This window comes from Spinacia oleracea, chromosome 3 (genome assembly GCF_020520425.1).
Source record: "Spinacia oleracea cultivar Varoflay chromosome 3, BTI_SOV_V1, whole genome shotgun sequence".
Taxonomy (NCBI): Eukaryota; Viridiplantae; Streptophyta; class Magnoliopsida; order Caryophyllales; family Amaranthaceae; genus Spinacia; species Spinacia oleracea.
The window spans coordinates 7984345-8008835 of record NC_079489.1 but is presented as its reverse complement, the minus strand read 5'-3'; the positions used below and the strand labels follow the sequence as shown (position 1 = coordinate 8008835).

The 24491-nt window shown below is 34.1% G+C and overlaps 4 protein-coding genes and 1 non-coding gene across 6 annotated transcripts; 3 read left to right on the top strand and 2 right to left on the bottom strand.

Annotated features, from left to right (window-relative positions):
* The first annotated feature begins 76 nt into the window (after positions 1–76).
* On the top strand, positions 77–6095 carry LOC110797927 (DNA-binding protein BIN4). 2 transcript variants are annotated; one of them, XM_056838540.1, is made up of 13 exons: positions 77–234; positions 342–420; positions 2527–2788; positions 2978–3045; positions 3332–3695; positions 3845–3882; positions 3975–4028; positions 4260–4377; positions 4852–4898; positions 5042–5068; positions 5377–5452; positions 5568–5701; positions 5794–6095. In XM_056838540.1, the coding sequence occupies exons 2-13, from the start codon at positions 373–375 to the stop codon at positions 5884–5886; spliced, it is 1329 nt and encodes a 442-aa protein (XP_056694518.1). In that variant the 5' UTR covers positions 77–234; positions 342–372; the 3' UTR covers positions 5887–6095. The 2 variants fall into 2 exon arrangements, with proteins under 2 accessions (XP_056694518.1, XP_021858758.1); XM_022003066.2 differs by having other exon boundaries at positions 3845–3897.
* Positions 6096–6142: 47 nt separating this feature from the next.
* LOC110797935 (pathogenesis-related thaumatin-like protein 3.5) lies at positions 6143–8932 on the bottom strand. Its single transcript, XM_022003072.2, has 3 exons — positions 8317–8932; positions 7217–7484; positions 6143–6815 (listed from the first exon to the last, which is right to left on the bottom strand). Exons 1-3 carry the CDS (start codon positions 8807–8809, stop codon positions 6314–6316), a joined length of 1263 nt encoding a protein of 420 aa, XP_021858764.2. The 5' UTR covers positions 8810–8932; the 3' UTR covers positions 6143–6313.
* Positions 8933–11654: 2722 nt separating this feature from the next.
* TRNAL-CAA (transfer RNA leucine (anticodon CAA)) lies at positions 11655–11738 on the bottom strand. Its single transcript has one exon. It is a non-coding gene; the product is annotated as a tRNA-Leu (tRNA).
* Positions 11739–19201: 7463 nt separating this feature from the next.
* On the top strand, positions 19202–20375 carry LOC110796760 (auxin-binding protein ABP19a-like). Its single transcript, XM_022001846.2, has one exon. It carries the CDS (start codon positions 19279–19281, stop codon positions 19909–19911), a length of 633 nt encoding a protein of 210 aa, XP_021857538.1. The 5' UTR covers positions 19202–19278; the 3' UTR covers positions 19912–20375.
* A 1767-nt stretch (positions 20376–22142) lies between these two features.
* On the top strand, positions 22143–22983 carry LOC110796753 (auxin-binding protein ABP19a-like). Its single transcript, XM_022001841.2, has one exon. The coding sequence runs from the start codon at positions 22170–22172 to the stop codon at positions 22800–22802; it is 633 nt and encodes a 210-aa protein (XP_021857533.1). The 5' UTR covers positions 22143–22169; the 3' UTR covers positions 22803–22983.
* Positions 22984–24491: the final 1508 nt, after the last annotated feature.

Here is a 24491-nt window from a genome sequence, read left to right as displayed (position 1 = left end):
GTTTATTTTCCCCTTAATAATAAATCAGTAAATGTGTAAAATCACATTAATCAAATCAAACGGATGAGAATAGTTCCCTCCAATAACTTTGGTTAAATCGTCCTCCCGCCACTTTGAACAACCACTCTACTCTATTCCCCTTTTCCCTTCCAATTAACTAAACCATAAACCCTAATTTTTTTCGGTGAATTTCTTTGCTCAAATTCGATTTCATGTTCCTCTAATTATAATCTGGTAAATCTTTTATCTTCATCCCTTTGCTCAATTTCCCCAATTTGTGTTACTTGAATCCAGTAATTACATTCTTTTTAGAAACCTTTCTAACTGTTTATTTAACTTAGCTGCAAAACCTTGAAAGTTCGGAGCTTGAAGATGGGAGATTCTAGGGAGGCATCTCCTGATTGGTTGCGTTCTTTTAAGGTATCTTTTGATGCATTATTTTCAATTTCTGATTAGTTATGGGTAGCTGAAATTGTGCTGTCGAAATCTGCTAAGAACTTAGGTCGACTGATTAGGGTTTTTGAAGAACTGTGTAACTTTCATGATCGTATTAGCTTATTGTTGAGTATATGTAGGAATGTACTCATTTTGAGTTCAGTGTGTATAAGTTTAGTTTTATTGCAGTGGGTGGGGTTTGAGCTAGTCAAGACTCAGTGACGGATCCAATTTAACTAGGGCGGCAGTAGAAGAATCAGGCAGTTTAGTATTTGATTTATACAAATGTACTCAAAACTTAGGGGGGAACTAAAATTTCACTGCCATTTTTTTTTGTTTGGGGGCCCTGGCACTCTCAGGCCATAAGGAAGATCAGCCTTTGAGTCAAATGACATAGTCGGAGGTGTTCTTGACGTGCTTCAAAAATTATGTTGAGAGGAACGTTGTGTGATTAATGGATTATGATCTTTATTTGATGAGTGGATTTAGTTGAGGGTAGCTTGTAGGTATGATGTTTGTCTTGTGGGGTTACAGAATTGATGTTTTAACATCAGAACCAAATTAGAATCCTAAGCTTTTTAGCCTTTTTACTGTGACATGATGCATATCGATCAATCACATACGTTTTCTTACAGATTTACTTACTTTCCTAATTCTGTCAAAAACTTAACTTTAGAGTTGATGTTCTGAAAAATCATCGGGTAAGTAGACATCAAACTAAATCTTGTATAACAATCAGAATAAAACTTGAGACTTATGGAGAGAAAAAAACGGGTGTTATTCAGCTAGCTAGTCGATCCGATGATGAATCGAATTATTATGGCAAGGACAAATGGAGCAACGAACCCAAGCGAAAAGGCCTTGATAAGGAGAGCAACTCAGTCCAACTTGGCCAACTCAAGTTGACAACATCCTCTAAATGCAGATCATAATCATCATCATTATCATCAGCATTACGACCATAATTAGCACCTTGGAAATGATTTGTGACGCTTTTACCATCAGTAGAATCTTGGTGTATTGGGAGGCGGTAACGACATACTGGACAAGTATTGTTAATTTGAAGCCAAGACATGATGCAATGAGAATGGTAGGAATGATTGCATTCCAATTTCTGTATTTCTTGGTTAAGAAGAAAGTCTTCTTAGCAAATTGGACATGCTGAATCGCTGGACATGCACAAATGCACAATGTATCAGCTGTTACTCTGACTACTGTCATTAATGAACAAGTATTGTTCTCTGTTGTTTGGTTTTGGGGCATCTGATCAGATGGTTCCTGATTCGTGACATTCTCCTGTGAAGGAGATTCAGGCCTAGGTAGTGGTAGCGAAATAGAATTATTGAATGCAAACTGTGGCCTCAGACTGGAACGATGAGGAGATAAATTGATGAACTGAGCCATTGTGTCTAATAACAGAGCAGCAGACGAAGAAGTAGTAGTAGAGGAACCTTCCCTGTATGATAAACTTGAAGTCCTTGAAATGTGAATTTCTTGGCATACAAGAATATAACAAAGGGGGCATAAGAAATTGCGTGGGGGGTTAAGAAAAGCTGATGCAAGCCTAACAGTTCGATCACACTGACGACACCAGAAGAAACGATATGTTCGTGTTCTTCGAACTCCATCGATCACAACCCGAGGCCTTTTTATTAAAGGCATAGTTGATTGACCTCGGTTGGGATGATGAAACGGTCGAGATTGGTGGAGAAAGCTACTTCGTATTAGCTAGAGAAAAACCGCTATGGTTCTTGTTCTTGTTCGGATTGTTAGGGCTAAGATTTTGTACATGTTATTTAGAGCTTATTAAAACCTATTCCCTTCTAGCAATAGGATTCCTTTTGGAATCTACATTAGGCTCTCTTAGCTTGTAGACTGCATGATTCAGGAGGAATAAGGACAAATGTGTCTTCAGTCTTGTTTTAGTTTTCTCAAATTGGCAGAGAATTTGACCTATTTTCTGCTCCTTTAGGGTATTAAGCTGTAGATATAGCTGCTGTTTTTATTCTGATTTTATACTGTGAAGGTTTTCTTTGAGTTGCTTGTTCATCCAATAATTTTGTGTTTTCAAAAATTCGTTTCGTGGAACAGGCTCCTACTCAATCTATCACAACTTTGTCATCTGATTCAGAGCCTTCTAGTGACAAAAGCCCTGCAAGAGACGATAGTGATACAACCCATAGAACATCAAACTTGTTGGAGGAAGATGGGGAAGAGGATGAAAAGATATGTGATATTCCCATAAAGTCTCATACCAAAAAGTCACCAATCAAGAAGACAACTAACAAACGAGTGAAAGTTGGTAAGGTAACGCCTGCCAAAAGGAAAAAATCTGAAAAGCCTGAGAAAAGAGGTTTGTGAAATATTAGTTTCTAGTGTTTAGAAATAACGTCATATGAACGAATAGAAGTCCTATTGTTTCTAGGTTATGAAATCACACTTGGGCTATAGTTTTACCTGTAATAAAATAAAAAGAATGTGTCCTGATATTTTCTCTATGCTTTAGTATAATTCTTGATGTGATGATCCTTTTATGAAGCAGGGGCTGAAGATGATGAGAATGTTAAGATGGAAGAAGTTTCTGATAAGTCAATGGAAGCTCCTGCAACTGTAAGTGTCATGCCAAGCCTTCATTTAATCATTTGTATTTACAGCGGACTAAAATTGAGTTATATATTAACCTTGAAAGAACTATTGTTGTTATTGCTTGCTTAAGAATCATGTGTGTGCACCTCTTATGTTATTACTTTTTGAGATGCAGAATAGGCACTAAATTTCCACTAATCCTTCTTCAAATTCAGGATATGTGAAATTTTCTTACAGAGTACTTTCCTGCGTCAAGTCGTCAACGGAGTACTTTCCTCCACAATGATCACTACTGTTTATTCTTTAACAGGCACCAAGTTCAGTTTGCGAACTGTCATCAGATTCTGAGTCCCACTTAGATACAACCACAGGGGAAAAGAAAGAGAAACATGATGATGAAGAGTCTGCACCTAGTAGTGCAGTGAAGGAAAAATCTCCAAAGAAAAGGATGAAACAGGAAGATGTTCAACCAACAGAGAAGAGAACGAATGAACTGTCATCAGATTCTGAATCATACTTAGATGCAACCATAAGTGAAAAGAAAGAGAAACATAATGATGAAGAGTCTGCACCCCGTAGTGCAGTGAAGAGAAAGTCTCCAAAGAAAAGGATGAAACAGGAAGAAGTTCAACCAACAGAGAAGAAGAGAACTAACGAGCCTTTGAAAGTAGAAGGTATCTAATTTTTTTGAGGTTTCATGTAAAGAATAAAAAGTATAATTATCATGATTGTGTAGCCAGATGTCCCTGTCCACTTATTTATATTCTTTTGAAACCAGTAATTCTTATGCTAATTATATGTGTCATATCCTTCTGTGTGACAGGGGAAGTTGACAATATGGATGTCGCCGAGGAAGGCAAAGTTGAGAAGCAAACTGTGAGAAACATTAATATCTTGATAGTGTATGTGTCCAATCTTTGGTTAGCTGATGCACCTTGTTATGCTAATTGTAGGTTAGCTCTTCTACTTTGCCTTTGGTACTGCCTGACAAAGTACATCGCTCTAAGGTAGGCACTTTTCAGTTTTTGATTTTTCCGTTTTAGGTTCAAATTAGTAGTCTTAGTTGACTGTTCTGTTCCATATGATTGTGTCTCTTTAAGCCCTTCCTTCTTTAACTTGCCTCCTTTCTTGAAGAGAAGTTCATATAAGCAGAAAAATGAGTTTCTGAATTTCTTCCAGAGTTTCATAACTTCCCCTTATACATGATGGATTTTTCTAAGTGATATATGGTAATGCAGGCACTTGTTGAGTGTGAAGGTGAATCAATTGAGTTGAGTGGTGATATGGGTGCTGTGGGACGGGTTATTATTTCAGAGACTCCATCAAAAGAATCTGAAATGTTTCTCGATTTAAAAGGTTTGTGTAACGAGTACTGCAGCCATCCATAGCTAGTCTATATTTGTACATATGAGCTCTCTTTGTTGAATAACATATCTTGAGCGGTGTATCTATCTGTCCTTTGTTCTCTGTAAAACAATATTTTCCTCGAAAAAATAGATACAACTTTTAGGACTTTTTCTTTATAAATGTTGTCAAAAGTTCCTAGTTCTTTTTTTTGGTGATGCAGTGGTGAAATGTTGATCATCTATTCTTTTAGGGGTCTCATCTTATGTGCCTTCCGCCCTTTCCTCACTTTGCCATATCATTAACTTAATGAATTATTTATAACTGAAAATATTTTTTTCACTGATGGATGGCATAATCGAGATAGGACCGGACACAAGATACTACAGAAACAAAAAGCAATTTATGAGTTTAATCCTGCTTTTAATGCGCATCTACCTTTCGTTTACTAAACATTTTATTTATTTATTTTGGTGGTTATTTCAGGAACCATATACAAAACCATAATTGTTCCTTCAAGAACATTCTGTGTGGTATGTTACCACATTCTTCAATATTTTGGACAATAAAACATCTTTACTTTTTGCAGTGTGCCTAAATTTTTGCAGTTAAGGGAAAGCTAACAATTTATGTTCATCACCAAATATATAAAATTAATAGAACCTTTTTTCTTCAGGTCAGCGTTGGTCAGTCTGAGGCCAAGGTATGTCTGTATGATACCTATATGTTCACGTTTTCTGACTTTTGTATTAATTATCTCTTTGTTTATTTCTGTGTCTAAATTTTAAGATTGTGACTTTGCTCATTGTATGCTGTCCCAGAATTTGTGAATTGTGTTCTCTTCTCATCCACAAGGATGATTTACGTTGGCCTCCTACTGAGGTTTAACCTATAAATTTTTCACCTAATCTGGATGGATAAAAAAGTTGTGTGAATTATGCATAGTGATGAAAATTTATTTGTTTATAAGCTGAGATTGTGGTTGAAGGTTAGCTTGTATACCTTGCGCAGATAGAGGCCATCATGAACGATTTTATTCAGCTAAAACCGCAATCAAATGTTTATAACGCTGAGACTATGGTTGAAGGTTAGCTTTCATATTTTAAAGACCTTCTGCAGTCTCTTCATTCTACTTGTATTCATGATGCAACTCCTGTATTGCAATGTATCTTTGTCTGATATTAAATTTTCACTGTGAATAGGAACACTGGAAGGGTTCACCTTTGACTCTGATGATGAAGCTGATAAGATGACCAAGGATGGTAAAGCTGATCAGAAAGAAGGCAGTGAAGAGAAATCCAACAAGAAAACCAAAGGAAAAGCGGAGAAAAAACCGGTATGTACTGGACCATTCTCAGTAGTTATGTACTTCGTGTAATATTTTCCATAATCAATATTTTTATTATCGTGGTTATTTAAATCATGAAGGCTGCAACAAAAAAGAAGGGGAAGGATGCAGGAGGGAAGAAGCCAATCAAAAGGAAACCTCAGGCACCAAAGAAAGGCAAGGCTAAGAAGTAAAACAATGAGACTTGTTTTTATGGTTATTGGTTGTACACTAGTCAGTATATATATTCCTATAGCTGCCAAGATAAACCAAGATGGTCTAAACTTTTTCATTGAGTTAAACCAAAGGTATAGGCTACCTTTTTCGTGTTCCCTTGTTTTTTTTTTTTATGTCATTACTTGAACATGATTACAATTTTCAAATGAAAGAGAAGATTCATACATATTATAGAAGCTTAAAAAGAGAATTCATTTATCTTATGCATTCAAGATGTTTGCAATCATAGATATCTGTGTCCATGGATTGTCTCTGGTGATTCAATTTACAGTTGATCTGCCTAGTACCTACTGAACTATGAAGAATTATATTGGTCATCTTCTGATTGATTCTTGATTTCCCCGCCTAGAGTGCTGAATGTTGAGTTCTATTTAAGGAACCGTTTTACCTCAACAGCAGCAAACTGATGAAGGTCAAAAGTGTATACACAGGGTATGGTAAGAGGGTATATGAGGAGGAGACCTCTCCCTCAGATTCCCCAAAACTGTGATTTATGAATGGTGGTGCTGAATCGCCAACGGGGCTCGGTTGTGTATCTTGGCCAATCGGAGGTGAATTGTAGGAGAAACTTGGAGGTGACGTAAATGGGATATTTGGGGGTGATTTAGCTGCGCTACCAATTGGTGGCGAACTGTATGTGGGACTTGGTGGTAATTTATAAGGGGTGTTTGGTGGTGACATAGCTGTGCCACCAACCGGGGGACTGTAGGTGAAACTTGGTGGTGACCTAGCTGCACCTCCAGTTGGTGGTGATATAGCTGCGCCTCCAGTTGGTGGTGAATCATATGGGATACTTGGCGGTGACATAGCTGCGCCACCAGTTGGTGGTGGATTATATGGGATAGTTGGCGGTGGTGTAGCTGCGCCATTATTTGGGTTCCTGGTCCTGCATCATAATCAGAAGCAAAGAAGAGCAATTAGAGAAGAGAAGGAATAGCCCGGCCCGACCCGAAAATAGAGGATTTTGGGCAGAATATTTAGGCCGTTCGAACCCGGTCCGGTCCGGCCCGAATTTTTAATATTTTGGATGGGTTTTGGGCAACTCATAATTGTAATTCTAGTTAATAAATTTGGCCGTCCCGGAATGGCCCAAAAGCCCGCTATTTTTGGCCTGAAATAGCGGGTTTTGGGCAGAAATTTTCGGTCCAAAGTTTGGCCCGGCTTGACATAGTGGCCAGAAAGTTCAAACCCGATCCCAGCCCGGCCCGCAAATTTATCAGGTCTAAGAAGGTACAAGCCATAACCAGAGGTGAAATAAAAGCCAGGTAGTCAGAAAAGGTGCATTACACAGCAGCAGATTTGGGGCAGAAAACTATGGCATAGTTGTAAGCCTTGCATGTGAATGTGCTTGAGGCGTCATCAAAGGCGTAACTGTACGCCCTTGGACAAGCTCTCTTGAAGACTTGTGAGTAAAATGACGGTTGACATGTGGTTGGGTTAGCAAACTGTCCGCTACAACAGTAATGGTCTAGTCCAAATGCCTCACAGGCGCTTTTGCATGCGATCACTCCTCCTCCACCATCTCCGCCCATCACCTGCAGCTCCTTTGGGCATCCTGTTTGCATAAAAAAAATATCCACAGAAAACCATCAGGTAATCTTTATAACTCTCAGTTGTCAGACTAAGTCACATCTGATGATTATAAATAAGTTCAGAGACTGCTAATAATAGCAGTTGTCATGCATAAAAGTTAGGCAGCAACTAGCGAGACTCTGTTATCCATGGCAACTCCTATTATGCTCTTTGAGGTGGCCAAGTGGCGCTAAAGATGGATGTGGGTCGGGCTTCGGGTCTGCACGGGTCTGGACACACCAAGCCCACTCTACATTGGAGCGGGGCGGGTTGAAAATTTCAAAATAAGGCCCATGTCCATTGTCACTCGGGCCGGGCTGGTTTGGGCGTGATGTCTTAGCCTAATTTTACTAAATTTAGCATGCTTTGTTGTGCCGGGTCAAGTAGTGTCGTGCTTTTTCCAAAAAGTTGCGACCCAGGCCCGACCCCGCCCACAACTTCATGCTCGTGTCGGGCTGTAGTTTTTCGGGGCGGGCATCATGTCTTAGCCTAATTTTACTAAATTTTAGTGTGCTTTGTCGTGCCGTGCTTTTTCCCAATAAAAAGCAACACAGGGCCGGTCCACGACTTCGTGCTCATGTTGGGCCGTGCTTTTTTCGTGTCGGGCGGGCTCTTCGGGTCGGGCCACACCCATCTTTAATTGGCGCTGCTGGACTTCAGGATGGCTCAAAATTGGTTTAGTTGAACCCATGTTGGCTCGCATCAAAGCCGTAGTTCGGACCGCGGCCAGAGCAGCCGTGTAGCCACCTCTCATCATGCACATAACAGCAGTATTCTTGTGAACTGAAAAAAGCTACAGAGTAGTTGTAATTTACCCATGTTAAGGTCAGAAATACACCCTGTTGCATTGCAAGCAGCACCATTAGTCCCAGTAGGCCAAGCAACAAGAGGAAGATTATAGCCATCCACCATACTAACATCATAGAAATCCTTGTTACTTCCCTGCCCTAATGTGATCTCAAACAGCGAAGCTGGTGGTGTCGCCCCGCTCCCATCACATTCCAACCTCCCTCCACAATCCCCTGTTTGACATTTCCCTGCACCCGTCACGTCAAACTTGCAGCCCGTCCTGGCCCATATACGGCCCGACCAACCCGGAACCGCCTCAAGCCTTGCACTCTTCCCGGAATCTAGCTGAAACCCGGTGGAGGAAAGTGCGGGCGTGCCTGACCCGGATAATGTCCCGGGCCATATTGTAAATGGACAGTTGTTGGTTACTGTGAATGTAGAAGAAACTGTGTAAGGAAATATCAATATTAAGAGGATGGTAATGAATTTGTTGAGCTTAAACAATAATTTTTGTTGCATTATAAAGAGTCCTTCTATTTTGTGTACTAGGGAAGGGAAAAGGATGAAGAAAGAGAGATAGGTCTAATCTTAAGTTGTGTTTGGCACGAGGGTTTAAGGAATTATAGGGGTTAGGAATTGAAAAATCCGACAATGGAAATACTAAGGTCTACGTTACTTTACTACTTGTATTAGCCGCAATATCAAGTTTTCAGTTTTAGAAATTGTTTTATTTTTTATTTATTAATATTACATGACCTCGAATAAAAGAAATTCCTTTCTTTCGATTTTAGAGTGAGCACATCGATTTTGTACCCCGGTACATCTAGACCTAGGCATATTCGAGGTCTAAGAATTCTATCGTGTACGAGATGTAATGGGGTAGAGTTAAGTGTATTCAAAGGCATATTATTTTGCTCATTTGGAAACTTTTACTCATTTTAAATTCTCTAAATGAGCAAAACTCGATCAAATAAGCAAAATTAACCCAAAAATACATTTGACTCTAGGTATACCCGGATACAAGATTGAGGTTTTCCTGCTAAAGAAGCTTCTTTGAGTTGACCTTGCTTGTTTGACAAACTAAGAAGTTTATTATTGGAAAAAGAATCTTAAACATAGGATTTTGATATAAATGGAGAAGCCATACACTTCTATTAAAGATCCTTGATGTTTACTTTGCAACAAAGAATGAAGATTTTGCTTTGAAGATACACTAAATAGAAACCAATTGGAAATCCCCAGGAGAATTTTGATTATTATTCTAAGTAGATTCAGAAAACATCCTATATTCCTATATTCCTATGACCTTAGGGTTACCCTAAGGGGGAGGGATTCACTTTTGCATAGTGTGAAAAGTTTTAAGGGTACTACCCCAAAAGGGTATTGCTAGGAATGGAGTGTTCCCACATAGCAGGAACTGCATAAGAACTTGTACATTTCCATTCACACTTGTGTCTAATTAACATATCAACCTAACAATGGTTGACAATTTACAATCTGTTCCATTTAGACATTTGAAAAGAAGTACTCCGTAATCAGGATAAGCTCGAAAAGGCTACATGTACCATCGGGGTATGAAGCCCTTGGCTGTGATTTGTCTAAAATTTCAAATTTAATGTGGGGTTGATATTTTAGATTTATGTTTTAATCTCATGTGGGATTGCTTATGTGAAAACAACTCATGGGAGCCCATGGTATGTTACTATTTGGTACTCTGGGGGTACATGTAGCAGCTTCCGGATAATTGTGCAGTGAAGTATAGTCTCGGACTTCAACCCTTGTTAGAAGTACCAGTTTGACTACTGACATTTGCCAATGCACAACTTTGAACATTAATATCTCTTATTGGCTATTATTAAAATTATAAAAAAGTTGATATTATGAAAGTATACATTGTGACCAATCAAACAACACATTATATGATAACATAAATTTTTGCACATTAGTTCAAGTTAAGATTAGCATATGAATAGTGTAAAAGTCAATGTGATACATAGAAACAGAAGGGGTATGAAATTTACGAAGAACTACTTCCTCCATTCTCTAATAATAAAATGTTGCAACTAGTTTGTGGCTCAATCCACTACAAGAAATTGTACTATTAACGACGGGAAATCCCGTCGCGAAAGACCAATAATCGTTGATTAACGACGGGATTTCCTGTCGCGAACCCATCATAAAAGGGGGCCGTCGTTAATAGAAAATACCGTCGTAAATCCGTCGTAAAAGACATTTGTGACGGTTATTCCCGTCATTGTTTGGTTGTTAGCCCCGTCGCAAAAGGCTTTTACGACGGGATTTTTGACCCGTCGTAATTAGGTTGTCGTTAAAGATACAAATTCTTGTAGTGATCCCAGATTTTTACTTTGAATAATTTTTTATTGTTACTTTGGATATCATATTTGCCTATCATTTGATCTCCGAAATTTAAAGTACATGATGAAAATTAGCAAACAATAAAAGACATTATGTCAAAAATGCAAGATATCTTCCCTACGAAGTTAGATGTATTTGAGTTGAGTACGAAAGCACAATTAAAAGAAAACTAAAGTGGCTTGAATTTTACCTTATTTTTTGGTGGTCTAGAGTTCAATCTCTGTACTGAGTATTTTTGTTTCATTCAAAATGTTTAAAATCACGTAGATGACGTGACATGTTTTTAATGCTAAGGTTTGCCACGTGACACATATACTTTTTTAGAAATATTTTTTAATATCTTAGTATATATATTAATGAAATTGAGCAAGTCTCATATACGACCTCCTTACGCATAAGACCACTGATGTCAACATTAACAAAACATAAATATATGACAAAAAATTGTAATTGTTAGAATAGAAAGTATAACTATTTGATGGTAGTTAATTAATAATTCATATTATGTGACTATTTGACTAAAAAGTACAACTATTTGGTACTCGTAATAAAATGGTCTTATATATAAGACCGTCTTATATATAAGACCGTCTTATACTATAACTAGTTTTAATCCTGTGCGATCCACGAAACTCCCAATTATTTTTTAGTATGAACAACAAACAATATAAAATTTATCCTTTGATTCGTTAAATGTGACACAAAATCTAAGACAAAAAACTGGTATAATTTACTGTAGGAGAAGAAAATTGGAGAAAACAAACTGACACTGGTTTTTTTATTTTGAAAATTTTCATGTTATTGAATAATATGTAGTATTTACATATCGAATAATATGTAGTATTTACATAGATTTCTTTAATATGTTTAATAGTTTAAAAAAACACACAAAAAAAAAAAAAAAAAAAAAAGGAATATGTAGTATTTACATAGATTTCTTTAATATGTTTAATAGTTTAAAAAAACAAAAAAGAAAAAGGAAAAATTATGTCAGAAGTGGGATTTGAACCCACGCCCTCTTACGAAGACCAGAACTTGAGTCTGGCGCCTTAGACCACTCGGCCATCCTGACATGTTGTTAATTTCATGATCTTATTATTATATGACCGTTAAAAATAACCACTAAGAGTGTATGAAAGATTTTGAAGTGACGTCACATTGTTGCAGACAGTATATGTGGAATGTGTTTAGCTGATGAAGAGACCATAATTCATTCTGTGTTTGAGTGCACATGATACACATACTACTTTTAGAGTTTATGGGGATGCTGCTTTATGCACCGACTACCTCATTTTTTTGGTGGTCTAGAGTTCAAAGTTCTATACTAAGCGTTTTTGTGCTCATTAAAAATGTTTAAAATCACGCAGATGACGTGACATGTTTTTAACGTTAAGGGTGTCACGTGACATATATACACTTTCTTAGAAATATTTTTAATATGTGTATATATTAATGAAATTGAGAAGTTCTCTTATAAGACCGCCTTACGCATAAGACAAACGTTGTCAATCTTATAAAACATAAATATACAATGACAAAATGTAACTATTCGATTGAAATACAATTAATAATTCGTATTATTTAACTATTTGGCTAAAAAGTACAACTATTTGGCAATAAAATGGTGTCATAAATAAAACCATCTTATATACTTCCTCCGTTCCGGAAATATCGTAGGGTCATGTTAGATTCGTATCGATATATGTTTCTAAATATTAACTTTTTATAATTTTTATTTGCACAAGTTTTAAGATATTAAGAGTCAAAGTAATGGTTAGAGGAGTAAAAGTCAACCATGGTGCGATATTTCCGGAACGGATGAAGTATAAGTTTGTGATCTTTGTTTTTCTTTTTTTTTTTGTGCGAATAAGCTACAAGGACGGGTATGAGAATCGATCCCAGAATCACCTGGAACCGGAATGGAAGCTCTAACCAATTGAGCTATCCATCACTTTCATTTTTGTATCTTTGTAATTGATTTGATTTTGATCTTTGTAATTGATTAAGTAAGGTTGACAATCAATAAAAAAAAAATCCGATCTAGAATTTCTCAAACTTGACATTTTAGTATCAAACTAGTATTACCCGTGCGATGCACGGTTTATAATCTAAATATTAATTTTGCCTGAAATCTAAACTATAGTTATATACAATTGTCTTCTAAATAAATCTTATAGATATTCTTCTAATTAAAACTAAATCTATCACATTTGACGAAATTTTGTGGGAGACCCTCCTATTCCACACAAACATTATTTTGAACCCCATTAACATAAAGTTATTTTCACCTACCTTTACTTTGATAATAATACCATCTAATACTGGATATACCATCTACCAATTACCCGATCAATTAATACCTACACACACCATCTACTTTATTCAGGCAAGAATAACTCCGAAGTTGGGAGCGTGCGGAAGATGGTCCATCCACTTCCATGCCAGCTTAAAAATGTCATCTCCATCCCCACTACCCAACGATAGTATATGGAACTCATTCCCATCCCAACCCCAATCACTGCCTCGCGGGGTACAAAACAAAAGTCATCCCCGCTCATTCACAGATATCCGCACCCGCCTCAAACTCACCTCTAAATCAAACAAATTTATTTTGTTTGGTAGGAGAGTTTTGAATTTTAAAACACTGTTATTTTCTCTTATTTAATCCGGTTGTCTGGTTTGAGTTATTGAGTAAATAAACAGAATATATAATATGCAAGTTAGTAGTGAAAAGATGTAGATATATTCATAATTAATAAGATGAAAGATAACATAGGCAAGCGGTTCCAGACTAAGGCTTTGCTTTGTTCACCATATTTCAAAAATAAGTCCAGATAAGTTCACATAAATAAGATATGTTTTTGGAAAATTAAGGGTTGACCAATTATAATTTATAACTAAAATAAGTTGTGATAAGTTCTAATAAGTTCAGGTAAGTTCAGATAAGATAAGTTCATAAAAAATAAGTGAAAATCAGATGAATAGAACGCAGTACCCCTAAAATCCATCATCGCTTGACATATACATTTTTATCCCTATGATCCACCAAGGCGAGACGCACGTTTTACATATCAAAATGTTAATTTCGTACAAAATTTTATACATAAGTGATATTGCATTCGTGACATTAATCTATTATTCTACAATTAAAAAATATTATTAACAATAACTTAACAAAGATTTAATACGGAGAGTGTTATTTAAGTAATTTTATATCAAATATAGTCAATGATTCATCTTAAACACCACCTTTTAATTCTATACTAACCCTTATATTTTTTTAGCATATATTTAATGATATTAATTCGTTATTTAAAAATAATTCTTAAACTACTCCGTCGATCCCAATTTAAAGTGTTCACATATCATGACACATAATTTTAGTATAATTTTTGAAGTGTGGTTCTGAATATTTTTTATTGAGAAAGTAGGTATAATGAAAGATAGTGAATTTTATTCCATTGAGTGAGAGTGAGTATGTACCCTAGGTTTTAGTAGTGGAAAAAAAAGAAGTAATAATATAATTGTGGGCCATTTTCAAAAATACAAACATCTCAAACTAAATTGGATTTCATGACTATAATGCATATATCATACTCCGTATATGACTATATATAACCATAGTCCACCAATTTGTTTAATATGAAGTACGTAGTTAAATACTCTATACTTCGTAATATATAAGTTACATTATAGTTTTCTGGTTCTTGTAAACTATGTATAATTATTCAATGTTGTATAATATCACATATAATAGTTGTATTTCTTAAGACGAATCTATTTTTTTAAATGTTATATTGCGTACAAGATATTATACATTCTTATTTATATTTGGTCATTCTAAACTTGTTTGAAATCATAATTACTTAAGGTTGACAGAATAATAGACCATTATATTAGGAAACTTTTGTTAAGTATGAAAAAGTAATAGAATTATTATATGCTTCCAAATATTCCGTATAGGAAATAATGGATTTGTAAAAGATTTTGATTACCTAAAAGAATTATTTGATATATATGTAAATTAAAAAAGTAAATTTTAAACACTGATAGTGACACGTGTAAGCTTTACATCGAGCGCCCTGTGTTTTAGTAGAATATATAGATAGATAGATAGATAGATAGATAGATAGATAGATAGATATAGATCTTAATTATGAAAAATCAGATCAATTCACATATTAGATCAGATCGGATCAGAAAAAATAAATTCAGATCAGATCATGAGAAATAAATTAAACTAAACGGGGCCTTAGTCAACATTATTTAATCATCTACGTTTATATTTGTCGTCCACCCAATCTAAAATCCAAACTTGCTCCATCATCAATTATAATGTAGCATTTACATCTATTTTTTAAAATGTTATATTGCGTACAAGATATTATACATTCTTATTTATATTTGGTCATTCTAAACTTGTTTGAAATCATAATTACTTAAGGTTGACAGAATAATAGATCATTATATATGACAAAGTAATAGAATTATTATATGCTTCCAAATATTCCGTATAGGAAATAATGGATTTGTAAAAGATTTTGATTACCTAAAAGAATTATTTGATATATATGTAAATTAAAAAAGTAAATTATAAACACTGATAGTGACACATGTAAGCTTTACATCGAGCGCCCTGTGTTTTAGTAAAAATATATAGATAGATAGATAGATAGATAGATAGATAGATATAGATCTTAATTATGAAAAATCAGATCAATTCACATATTAGATGAGATCAGATCAGATCAGATCAGAAAAAATAAATTCAGATCAGATCATGAGAAATAAATTAAACTAAACGGGGCCTTAGTCAACATTATTTAATCATCTACGTTTATATTTGTCGTTCACCCAATCTAAAATCCAAACTTGCTCCATCATCAATTATAATGTAGCATTTACATATATAGAACCGATATAAATATAACACAATTTTGTAATCTATAAAGTACTTATTTAGTTTTTTTTCATAGCTTTGTTAGAGTTCCTAATTGTGTAAATATATGATATCAGCGTATACATAGAATGTTTTATTATTTAAATATTCTTTGACATATTTAGAGTAACTAATAACTTATTACATAATTAGATATTTGACGTATTAGATCTTTGAAATAATGAGATCTTTGACATATTTATTTTTAATAGTTTTTTTTAATATTTATAAGAGAGGCGAATCAATGAGTGACATTTGTCATCACCACATTGATTTCCTCTCTTTTAATATATTATACTAGTATAGTACCCGTGCGATGCACGGTTTATAATATAAATATAAAATTACATAAAATATGGTAGACAAATTTTATCAAAATAAAGCTTGTAAATACTCTCCAAATTAAAATTAACTATGGATAAACTTGTTATTTCTCATTCAATGTCTTATTTATTAGGTGAAACTATTATAGTACCCGTGCAATACACGATTTATAATCTAAATATAAATTTATATGAAAATCTGGTAGACAATTATCACTAAAATATTTCTTATAGGTATTCTCCTAATTAAAACATTCATGGATAAATTTGTTATTGATCATTTCAGTGTCTTATTTATTAAAAAAAAAATTAAACAAATAATGGTACATGGACAAAATCATTTTCATCCCCTATCAAGCATTAAGTCATCACCCCCTGTCAAGCATTAAGTTATCTCATCCACCCTTCATTTCGGTTGTCGTACACACTTACTACTTGCCTTATTTACCTCATTATTTGATCACTTAACGCCTACCCACCCCTCTCAATCCCCGTCTCGAGAGGTTGGTTACAAAATAAAATTCAGGCACGCTCCATCGCCCACCTATGTAAACTCACCCCTAGAGTCAACATTTTTTGTTTGGTTAAAAGAGTTTTAAATTGTAAAACTATGTTCTGGAGTCTTCGATAATCCAGTTGTCTTATTAGATTCAATGAATAAATAAATAAACATTATAATATGTACGTTAGTAGTAAAAAAATGTTGATATATTTATTCGTAATCAATTAGATTAAAGATAAGCGATGCGGGGGGATATAATCTAAAATCCGTTCTCGCCCCATTACCCGTGGCGGAAAATTTTTTAACCCCATCACCCACCAAATTTACTTCAACCCCCCCCCCCCCCCCCCCCTTCCACTTGGAGAGGATGCACAAAGGATCTCCCAAAACCCTAGCTCTAGTGACAACCTGACATAGTGACATCACTATATTTGGTAAATAAGTTATTTTGCCTTTACCTAACTTTTGAATATATTGACATAACTTCATTATTAAAATTAATTGTATTAGGTATAATATTGATAAAATATTTAAAAGTGACATGCATAATTAGGATTGGGTCAGTGTGGTCTGAATCCATGAAATGTAAACTCGCCCCATCACCAAGGTGGGTACATGTTATCCTTATACCGGACCAACACCAAATCTATATTTATTAGTCAATATTAGTCTATTATTCATGTTTATCTTCGTCGTCATATCTTAAATCCAAACTCGTCCATCATCAAGTGTGATGCATAGTCTACATATCAAAATGTTAATTTTACACGAAATTTTATATATACGTTACAGAATAAATGATAATGTAATCTTTTATATTAACATATAAAAAATATTTTTGTTGTTGCAAACATAATAAGGAAACTTAATCATCTTGAACTTATGATATTAGAAATAGTTGATTATGATATATTAGTCAAAAGTAATCAACATAACCTTAAGACTTCAATAATACTCCATGTCAGGGAATAAATGATTATTTCTGATTGGTGTAAAAATATTACGATAATGAGAACGTGAAAAAGATATATTTTTGAATTAAAATAAAAAGTATAGGCTAAGTCGGAAAAAAGTATAGGGCCAAGGGCCTCATTTGGTTATTTAACATGGAGTCTAAAATATGTTTGAGACAACCTTAGCTTGTTAAATATGTTAAATCAAGAGTTAACATTTTTTATACATATCCGTATTTATTATATGACACAAAATTTTAAAAAGTTGATAGTTTTATAATATTTTTTATACGGAGTATTGGTTATCAGATATTGCATTCAGTGGATTATCATGTAAAAATATATTACCACCAAATGATCAAAAATAAAGAAACAAATAATAAAAAAATTAAACGAAAAAAATATTGAAATTGTTTCAAATTTCATATTAGATGATTGAATTAGTATGTACGTTCAAGATTTATAAATCATACATTAGCTTTAGGGGGAGAAATATTTTATATGGAGTAAACAACATGACCGATCAAATAATAATTTTAGAATATATGTGCGTGTACGTGATATAATGTAGTATCATATTATAATCGATTATTACCCTAAGTAATTAGAGGTTTTACGCAAAAAAATTATGAAATATGTTAATTATTTTATTGTAGGACGCTTGTCAGATTTGTAGCTAGTGTCTTGACAAACGTATAATATATGAGAGTTTAAAATCTTATCTCTAACTTTTACCACTTTTTAAAAAAAACTTAATTATTATAGGTAAGATGTCTAAGTTACTGTCCGTATGCACTAAGATTCTATATATATTACACCTGTTAAAACTTAATATCTCCGAAAAGTGTGTCAAATATAAGGTTTAACAATATATCTTAATGTTAAATATTGTCTATAAATATCTCAAATCTATTATTTAACTGGTGATGAATCAATTGTATTGGTTAACTGACCATTTATTTATACACTACGTATGAAACCTAGAATAACAGGCAAATATCGGTTAACTATTTAGGCCAAACGTATAAAAGGTAAACTTCGGGTTAGTACATAAGCTAAATAAAATATATGATAGTTTTTGTTATAAGTGACTAATTTCTATGTCATATATTGGTTGTTATAAACCGTAATAATTTCAAATACTTAACCTAACATATGCGATGTATTTTTGAATTCGATTATGTGTAAAATTTGATTATGTAGACATATATAGGAAAATTTCTATATAAGTTAGTAAAAATATTGATGAATCTTTTAATAATTTATCTATTTTTCCATATTAGATATTGTTACCTAAAATATCATAAGTTAAATATGATAAAAACAATTATATAATAATTAATTAATATTAAAAGAGAGGCCAATCAATGAGTGACATTTGTCATCACCACATTGATTTTCTCTCTTTTAGTATTTATATAGATAGATAGATTACGCTGATCATATATCTTTGTAATTGATTTTAAATTGTATTTCTTTCTTTCTTTTGTTCTTCTTTTAGAATGTTAGATAAAGAAATCGAAAGATTGACTAATATTTTCTCAAATTTGGAATCCTAGAGATATTATCTTTTTATCAATGATTTTAGGTTATAAAACTACAAAAATTAGTGGAAAGTTTGACTAAGATTTTCTCAAAAATTCCAAACTACACTCCATATACGTTATAAAATCAAAGTCAAGATCATTTAAAAAAGGTAATTTTGAAAATTTTATATTTCAACGTAATTTTAATATGAAAATCCGGAAACATATCATACAATTAATGAAAGATTGTAGGTTATAGAAAATATTACTCAGATTGTAATCTCTTCTAGTAGTATATAAAGGGACACAAGTCCACTACCTTAAGCACATCAAACACCTCTTTCAATTTTCAAAACTTTCTTGCAAATCATGGATGCACAAAAAGTTTTCATCATCTTTTCCCTCTTTATTTCTCTATCATGTGCCACAAATGTGGTTGATTTTTGTGTGGCGGATCTCAGTTTTCCCGTTGGACCAGCGGGGTACCCTTGTAAAAATCCTGCTAAACTTACTGTAGATGATTTTGTTTACTCTGGTCTAAGTGTTGCAGGTAACGGGTCAAATGTTTTCAAACTCGCAACAAATGTAGCATTTGATGTCACATTCCCGGCTTTGAACGGTCAAGGGATTTCCATGCTCCGAGCAGACATCGGTGTAGGTGGAGTGGTCCCACTCCACTCACATCGAGTGACAGAACTTATCTATATGGTATCGGGCACGATGATTGCGGGTTTTATTAACTCCGATAACAAACCGTTCTTTAAGACCTTGAATAAGGGAGATATTATGGTCGTTCCACAAGGATCGTACCATTTTGCCGTTAACACCGGAAACACTCCGGCCATTGCAACGGCTACTTTTAGTAGTGCAAATCCTGGCATTCATGTTGTTACCACATCGATTGCTGCCAACAACTTGCCCACGGATATTATTCAGAAGATCACTTTGTTGGATGCTAAGCAAATTCTTCAATTGAAAAAATTCTTTGGTGGCTCTAATTAATATGAGTACAATGTACGTTAGCTATTGAACAGAGTTGTATTTTATCTTTTTCTTATAATAATAATATTATGATTTAAGCCAATAAACAAGTACTTGGTATGTTTTTTACATTGTTATTTGATTTGGAGTATATGGATAATTATTAATATTACTCCCCCCTGAATATTCCAACATGTTGCTGACACACGAACTTTTATTTTCCAATTGTTTCTAGCGGAATCAAAGAAGTAGTCATTGATAACCAAAATTAAAAATGAAAGATGTGATTGGTATGGTTTATGAATTGAACAATACGATCAATTTATAGGAGTTAATCAATTATAAATTTGAATATGATTAGAACTTTCAATATCTATCTTGAAGAGTTATATTGCATTAATGTAACTTGGAATCATTACCTCAAAAAAAAAAAAAAAAAAAACTTAAAATTATTATATGATTAGAATTTTCAAAATTTTGTATTTCATATTATTTAAAAATCTATATATGAAAGAAAAAGTTACCCCTTTGAGTTTCCACCGTTGAAATGCCATATGAAGCATATAATGGAGTGAATGTGAGACTAAGGTACGTTAATATTTTTATAATATATCTAAATATTTGTTAATATATATTTTATATTTATCTTTTTGTAAATATATATTTTATAAATATATGTTTTCACATGAGTCTATAACTATAGCTGGCGCTTTACTACTTCAGCAAATATATGGGATTTGAACCCACCCTCTTACGAAGAAAAGAACTTGAGTCTGGCGCCTTAGACCACTCGGCCATCCTGACATTTTGTTAATTGTATGACCTATTATATGACCGTAAACCTTCAGGAGTATACGAAAGATTTTGAACGACTCCACCGACGTCACATTGTTGCAGACAGTATATGTGGAGTGTGTGAAGCTGATGAAGAGATCATAATTCATTCTGTGTTTGAGTGTATATATATTGATGAAATTTAGTAGGTTTCTTATAAGACCGGCTTTCGCATAAGGCACCAGCGTCAACCTTATAAAACATAAATATATAATGACAAAATGTAACTATGACATGATATGTTTTTAACGCTAAGGGGTGTCACGTGACACATATATACTTTCTTAGAAATATTTTTAATATATTAGTGTATATATTAATGAAATTGAGTAGGTCTCCTATAAGACCGCCTTACGCATAAGACCACTGGTGTCAACATTATAAAACGTAAATATATAATGACAAAATATAACTACTCCTTGAAATATAATTAATAATTCGTATTATATACTCCCTCCGTCCCGGAATACTCGATCCGGTTTGACCGGCACAGAGTTTAAGGGACTTGAATTGACTTATTTAATTTAATAGGTAGTAGTTGATAGTGGGGTATTATTTTAATGTAGTTAGTGGGAGGTGGGTTAAGAGGTAGGGTTGGGGGAGAGTAGGGGTTGAATTTTTAATTATTTTTTGTATGGAGTAGGGGTAGATGGGTTAATAGGGGTGAAGTGAGAAATAATATAATATTGTTAGAATATTTCCATTTTTAAAAACAGGTCAAGTATTAAAGGACGGCCCGATAAGGAAAACAGGTCAAGTATTCCGGGACAGAGGGAGTAACTTTTTGGCTAAAAAGTGGAGTACAACTATTTGGTAACAAAATGGTGTCATAAATAAGACCATCTTAAATAATTTTTGTAATCTTTGTAATTGATTTGATTTTGAAGGTAAATCTTTGTAATTGGTTAAGTAAGGTTGATAATCAATAAAAAAAAGTTCGATCAAGAATTTCTCAAACTTGACATTTTAGTGCCAAATTACACTGATCATATATCTTTGTAATTGACTTTGAATTGTATTTCTTTCTTTTGTTCTTTTTTTAGAAGGTTAGATAAAAAAATCGAAAGATTGACTAATATTTTCTCAAATTTGGAATCCTGTATATATTATCTTTTTATCAAACTTTCCACTAAGTTGACAATCAATAAAATTAGACAAATCAGTGGAAAGTTTGACTAAGATTTTCTCAAATTTTCCAAACTACACTCCATATACGTTATAAATCAAAGTCAAGATCATTTAAAAAGGTAATTTTGAAAATTTAATATTTCAACGTAATTTTAATATGAAATCCGGAAACGTATCATATAATTAATGAAAGATTGTATGTTATAGAAAATATTACTCAGATTGTAATCTCTTCTAGTAGTATATAAAGGGACACAAGTTCACTACCATAAGCACATCCAACACCCATTTCAATTTTCAAAACTTTCTTACAAATCATGGATGCACAAAAAGTTTTCATCATCTTTTCCCTCTTTATTTCTCTATCATGTGCCACAAATGTCGTTGATTTTTGTGTGGCGGATCTCAGTTTTCCTGTTGGACCAGCGGGGTACCCTTGTAAAAACCCTGCTAAACTTACCGTCGATGATTTTGTTTACTCTGGTCTAAGTGTTGCAGGTAACGGGTCAAATGTTTTCAAACTCGCAACAAATGTAGCATTTGATGTCACATTCCCAGCTTTGAACGGTCAAGGGATATCCATGCTCCGAGCAGACATTGGTGTAGGTGGAGTGGTCCCACTCCACTCACATCGAGTGACGGAACTTATCTATATGGTATCGGGCACAATGATTGCGGGTTTTATTAACTCCGATAACAAACCGTTCTTTAAGACCTTAAACAAGGGAGATATTATGGTTGTTCCACAAGGATCGTACCATTTTGCCGTTAACACCGGAAACACTCCGGCCATTGCAACGGCTACTTTTAGTAGTGCAAATCCTGGCATTCATGTTGTTACCACATCAATTGCTGCCAACAACTTGCCCACGGATATTATTCAGAAGGTCACTTTGTTGGATGCTAAGCAAATCCTTCAATTGAAAAAATTCTTTGGTGGTTCCAATTAATATGAGTTCATGTACGTTTTTGGTGGTTCGCCCGTAGCTTTTGTAACGATTGGATTGTGCTTTAACGTTTTAATATAATATAACATCTTCTTTTTTGCGTAAAAAAAAAAATGTATGTTACTTTTTAATAAGTCCGTGTGTTATACGGATGAACATATGTTTTTTTACTTTGTTAGTTGATTTGGAGAATATGAATTATTATTATTTTTATTATTATTATTAATCCCTCGGTTCATGAATACTTGCATCATGTTGATCGGCACACTTGACTAGGCATTAGTTTGACCGTAATCATACGCAATCACATATTACTAATAACTTAAAAAATATTGATATTTGAGAAATATACATTAAGATTAATCCAACAACATATTATTCAATAACATTTGGTTTTTATATATTAGTAAAAAAAATTGGTAAAAGTTAATGCATCGATATTAAGGAACGGAGGGAGTAGAATCTGAAATAGCAAAATGTCCTTCCTCTGTCTTTCATGACATTTCCCTTACTTCGGATTACTATTTATTTTTTTATGCGAATGAGACATACAAATGTAGTGTTGTGTTTTGGATTTCTGAATATGACTTGGATGGCGGCTAATGGCTATGATGTTTGGGAAGTCTCGGTTCTTTTCTGCAATCTAAAAACAAGTTCCGTACCATTTAACTCTACAAGGTAGAGTTATTTTAGAACTCTAGAGGATCCAAAACCGATCAATATATACGGAGTAGTTCTTATTTAGGGCTTTGTTATTATGCATGGCGTTGGAGGAGCATTTCAGTGTAAGATATGTATCGGTATAATTTTTGTAGATTTTAGTAATCTTGGTGTACAAAAGGGTAGAAGGGTGGTGTTTATGTGTCGAGTTGCTGGATGCGCGTTTGCAGGTGTACACTGCGTGTTGCGTCAATGTGTGGGACGAAACGCCTATGTATGCCGGTGTGCTGATGATTGAGCAGTAGGTTGCTGATGTGCGAGGTTGTTGTGCTGTGGACGTCTGAGAGTGGAAAGTAGACAGCCTTGGCCCTGCCTCAAAAGGGAAAGGTAGCCGCGTAACTGCATCTGCGTTTACATAGTTGATTGAACAAGTTTTTCGCAGGTTGTTGTACCAGAAATCCCTCACAGAAAAGGCAAAACAATGGCATCTTGATGCTTTTTATCTAGCAAATTGCGGCTTCAGAATATGTGCAAGGAGAGGTTGTCCAAATTAAAGTAGAGAACACTGACTTCAGAAAAAATAAAGAATCTGCTTTCAACAACAGTTGTGAAAAGCAGCATAAACCACAAAATTGACAGATACTGTATCAAATTACTGTAAAAAAATACCATACACAAGTAGGAATTTCCAGTCAACTGTATTAAAATCAATACATTTACATTAAAACTAATAACATCATACCCTAATAATCTCAGGACAATTTAATGTACAAATTATAAAAGTTCAATCATCCTGCAAAACTTATTCAGAAACACTTTAAGAGCAGACTTCAGGGATACAAATACAGTACAGTAGCCCAAATAACCCGCCAAGCTTGTAGACTACTGGTTTGTGGTTTGGTGCGCAGGCCAAGTGAAAGAATCGCACATGGAAACCGATAGGATGGCTGAGCCAAGTCATTGAAGCTCCAGAACTACCCCAGGGATTAAAAAAAACGACCGACATAAGCAATTCACAATCAGTCCAAGAAT